This window comes from Elaeis guineensis, chromosome 2, assembly GCF_000442705.2.
Source record: "Elaeis guineensis isolate ETL-2024a chromosome 2, EG11, whole genome shotgun sequence".
NCBI classification, from domain to species: domain Eukaryota; kingdom Viridiplantae; phylum Streptophyta; class Magnoliopsida; order Arecales; family Arecaceae; genus Elaeis; species Elaeis guineensis.
The window spans coordinates 112,019,900-112,024,738 of NC_025994.2; the positions used below are offsets into that span (position 1 = coordinate 112,019,900).

Sequence of the window (4,839 nt, forward strand, 5' to 3'; positions counted from 1 at the left end):
ATGAATTTAGCTGGAGTTAATTAGAATTTTGACATATTCTGGAGAATTCTTGCTTGTAAGCAATGAATGAAATGGACAAATTTATCTAGTGAATTCAAGAGGGATTCCATGGAAGTAAGATGGGCAACTAACAGCCTGACCAACTGAAAAAGAAATCCTACCAGTCATATATAGAGCGCTCAAGGAACCACAGCCACAAAAGTCAAAAATTATCAGCACAAACAAAAAGGGGAGAATAAAACTGTATCCTTAAATTCCTATACGGCAAAATGCAACAAGTTACAATTTTATTATACTTTGATGAATGCCCAAGTGTAATTTCTAAAAACAAATCCTATGCCACCATGCTGCCATACCTCCTGCAACCTTGGAGGAAGATGCGCCATATGGCAGCATCCGGCTGAAATGGCATGCCACTGATCACATGCTCGGCTTCCCTTAGATGTCCATACTTGCACAATAGGTCCACCATACAAATATAGTGATCCATCTCTGGTTCAATTCCATAATCACTCTTCATTCGTGCGAAGAATATCATGCCTTCTTCCACAAATCCACCATGTCTGCAGGCTGAAAGGACTGCGAGGAAAGCAACCCGGTCTGGTTCGAAGCCTTCCAATTCCATTTGCTTAAATTTTTCCAGTGCCTCAAAGGTGTGACCATGGAATCCCAATGCTGAGATCAGAGCTGTCCAAGAGATGAGATTTTTTCCATCCATTTCCTCAAAAACTCTTAAACAACTCTCAAGGCTACCGCATTTAGCATACATGTCTAGCAACACATTATGGACAAATGTGTCAGAACACCCTGAATTAGTCTTAATGATAAGCCCATGAAGCAATCTACCAAGATTGAGGCTATTGATCTTCGAACAAGCGCTCAATAGGCTTACTGCTGTATGGTTATCAAAAAGATATCCTGAAATTTGCATTTGTTTGAACAACTGGAAAGCTTTGGAGTAATCCCCGCCACGTACACAAGCAGTCAATAAGATGTTCCATGACATGTTATCTGGCTCTTGCAGCCGGGACAGTAACTCTTGCGCCTCTTTGTATCGACCAGCTCTGTTATAAACACCAGCCATGACATTCACGGGGGCAACAAAGGACACTGGATCTAAAGCTGTACCACAAGCCAAGGCATCACAAACAGTGGCATAAGAAGCATATGATGCAATAAGAGCACTTGAAACATACTCATTACTATCATAACCCATCCTTATTATCAGTGCATGAAGCTGCTGGATATCCAAAGCAGATGCTTGTTTAAGCCCAGATGAGAATGTGAACTCATTGGGTCTAATCCCTGAGCCTAACATCTCTCTCAAAATAGCTAAGGTGGTAGGTAAACCAGCATTAATATATCCTGAGATCAAAGCATTCCAACAAACGACATTCTTCTCTGAAATCCCATCAAGCACCCTTTTTGCATTGTCGAAGCTCATGTACTTGGCATAGAAATCAACAAGCGAACTTCCCACGAAAACACCAGTGTCGAGATTGTGCTTGATGGCTTTAGCATGGATGAGCTCTCCATACTTCATTGTGTCTAAACTAGCACAAGCATTGAGGATGCTAGCAAATGTGGATTCACTGGGCAAAAGCCCTTCTAAAGACATCATCAAGAAGAAATCCATAGCCCTCTCTGGCGTTGCACTTGTAGCAAAAGCTGCTATCATGGTGTTAAAAGAAACCACATCCCTAATTGCCAACTCATTAAAGAATCTCTCGGCAGCTTGCGTTCGAGAGTGACTGGAGTACACACTAAGCAGAGCATTCGCAACCACAAAGAATGAATCCATTGCGATTTTGACTGCAAGCGCGTGAATTTGCTCCATGTAATGTAAACAATCTGATGAACGGAATGCAGCCAGAACGCTGAGAAAAGAATATTCTGACGGTCCAATTCCTGTCCTTAATAGCTCTCGGAACAAGAACATTGAATCACGGACAAAGCCCAGCTCGGAAAATCCAGAAATGATACAATTCCAAGTGACCACAGTCTTTGCAGGCATTTCCTCGAATAAGTTGACAGCATCGTCCAATCTACCATTTCTCGCCAAAAATCCCATCAAAGCTGTGCCCGAGTAAGGGTCGGCGTGAAATAATCCAGACTTCAGGATCAATGGATGCAGCTGGATCCCGAGACAGAGGTTGAGAGATGGCGAGGAGAGGATGGGGCCGAAGGTGAAGCGGGTGGGCCGGACGCCGGCGGCCACCATCCGGGTGAGAAGCGCCCAGGCGTCCTCCGCGCAGCCGTGCCGTGCGGTGGTGGCGATGATGGCGTTGTAGGAGACGGAGGTCCGGCGGGGAATTCGTTCGAACACCTGGCGGGCGGTGGGGAGGTCATCGGCGGCGGCGTAGGCGGCAATGAGGGCGTGGTGGACGGTGACGGGCGGGTTGGGGGCGGAGGTGATGGATTGGGCGTGGTGGGCTTTCGCACGGTGGACGGCTGAGATGGTTTCAGGGTCGAAATGGATGGCATGATGGGAGGAGAAATGGAAGTGGTGGGAGATTTTGGGCCGGAATCTTGTGATCAGGAGTGGTCTGGACATCCAATAGCATGCTGCGTTTAAAGGGCCTTCCGTTTTAAGAATCTATATCTTATCTATGATCAACATCGTGTTCGGAAGAAATGGAGAGAAGAAGAAACAAGTAAACAAATTGATTTTCTAAGAAGCCCAGGGAAAGTAGAGGCTAAGGGCTTATTTGAAAAATCCAGTAGAATTATACTGGATTTTTGACTGAATTATGGATTACATGGTCAATTCAACTAAAGCTCGTATCAACCCAATCTCTTTTCAGTCCAAATCCTATGGGAGGCAAAAAAAAATCTCCACATATCTTATTTTCAATCCTAACAAACCTATGAGATTGAGCCAAAATCTAAGATGGATCTTTTAAATGGACTGGGCAAGCTAATAAACCCGATTCCCGTGGGAAATCCAACTCAATTTTGAGGAATTTTTTAGATCGATCCTCAATATTATTTGTTTGTAAAGTTGTAATTTGTTTAGAAAAAAAAATAGATATTCAAAATAACTTTTTTAATTCCACTTTTACTCCTAATTAAACTGGATGGTTGATATATTTTTTATTTTATTTCAATAATACATCCAATTGGGAAAAGAGAAAACGGTTTTTTCTTCCACTTTCTTAAAGTATCCATTTTCTTTTCTTTTCTTCTCTCTTCTCTTTTGTGTCCCAAGAGAATGAAAATGACGGAGAGTGAGAGCTCGAAAGTGGCTTTAATTTTGTATGATGATGTATTTGTTTTAGCTTATTGGACAAGTTCTAATTGTCTAAATTAATTATTACAATAATAAATTTGAAGTTGCTGAAACCCCATCCTAACCATATTTGGCTATGGAATATATTAATCCAGAGTAAATGGATTAATTTTTCTATTTCATTTTATCTTAGAATAAAATACTATACTTCAAATACTTTATTTCAGTTTAAGAATAAAAACCTATTCTACTAATTTCCTGAAATATTATTTTATTCTCAAATTCTCCTCTCATCTCTAGTTAAACTAAAACAAAACAGGAATCAACCCTCATCAAACCCACAATTAAATTATTATTGTCCATTTTGAACTCTTTTTCTAAATAAAATAACACTTTTAAACCTTTGCACAAAATTTTCTGCAACAAAATTTGCATCCATAAAAATAAAATATTTTTATTGAGCGAAAAAAAAAAGAGATCTAAAATGGCACCATTATCTTTTTGTTATCATCCATTATTATCCACTACAACATGATTATAATAATCATTAAACTTCAATAAACCTAAATTGTATATTGCAAGGTAAATACACTTCTTGAAGGTCAGTAATAAATTTAATTAGCATCTATCATAATATAATGCTGTCATTTAAATCTTAGCTTTATGTTGAACCATATACTTGCTTTGGCATCATTGAACCTTGCATCCCACTGCTGCATCTGCAACTATGTTTCAAGAGAATGGCTTTGGGGTCTTGCATTCTGTGCAAACCACGTTCTACCGTAGGGTCCGTACTCGGCTCCACCGTGCAGGCCCGTTTCAGAGCACAAGAACTTGTCTAGACACAAACATCCAAACAAATGATGTAAATGGGCCGCATGTTGCATGAACACGCAATTTCATGCAGCCTTCGGGCCCTATATAAAATGAAACATGATGAAAATGTCAAGTTTTCTTGATACGAGAAAATAAGAAAATAATTAATAGAAAAAACGTCCAAACCGTTTGACTGACTGATTCGCAAGCGAGCTAAGCCATGATAGACCTAAGAATCTATCACAAAAGAGAAGAAGAAATGATTTTTTTTTTTTTCTAAGAGTCTGTTTGGTTGAGGTATCAGATTATGAGATAATTTGATGATTTCTGAAAATTATTATTTAATAAAATAATTATAAAAATATTTTTTTATTATATTTAATTGATGAAAAAATTATTTTAAAAAATAACATTGAAAAAAAATTATCATGTTTGGTTGGAGATAATCTTATATAGGAATATGATTAAATTTATAAATATATCCATTAATATAAAATAATTTTTTAATATTAGAATAGCATCGTCTCCAATTATTTTTTTTATATCATCACGATAATCAAATAGTCCTTTGCATACTGATATTTGTATTTTATTTTTTTTTTTGTAAAAGCTATATATTGAATAAATTTAGAAAGATATTAAAAAAAATTCAATAATTATATAAGTACTTTTTTTTGTGTGCTTTATCTTTCTCCAAATTTTTATTGTCATCAATATGTCATTCAACATCTATAACTTATTAAGGATATTTTTATCGAGTATGGATTACCATTACTTAGAACTTTATTAAATAT

The 4,839-nt window shown here is 37.8% G+C and overlaps 1 protein-coding gene across 1 annotated transcript; it reads right to left on the reverse strand.

The window, feature by feature from the left end:
- Nucleotides 1-230: 230 nt before the first annotated feature.
- Nucleotides 231-2,905, reverse strand: LOC105043708 (pentatricopeptide repeat-containing protein At3g58590). The gene has a single exon (XM_010921371.4). It carries the CDS (start codon nt 2,552-2,554, stop codon nt 335-337), a length of 2,220 nt encoding a protein of 739 aa, XP_010919673.1. The 5' UTR covers nt 2,555-2,905; the 3' UTR covers nt 231-334.
- Between the last annotated feature and the right edge of the window lie 1,934 nt (nt 2,906-4,839).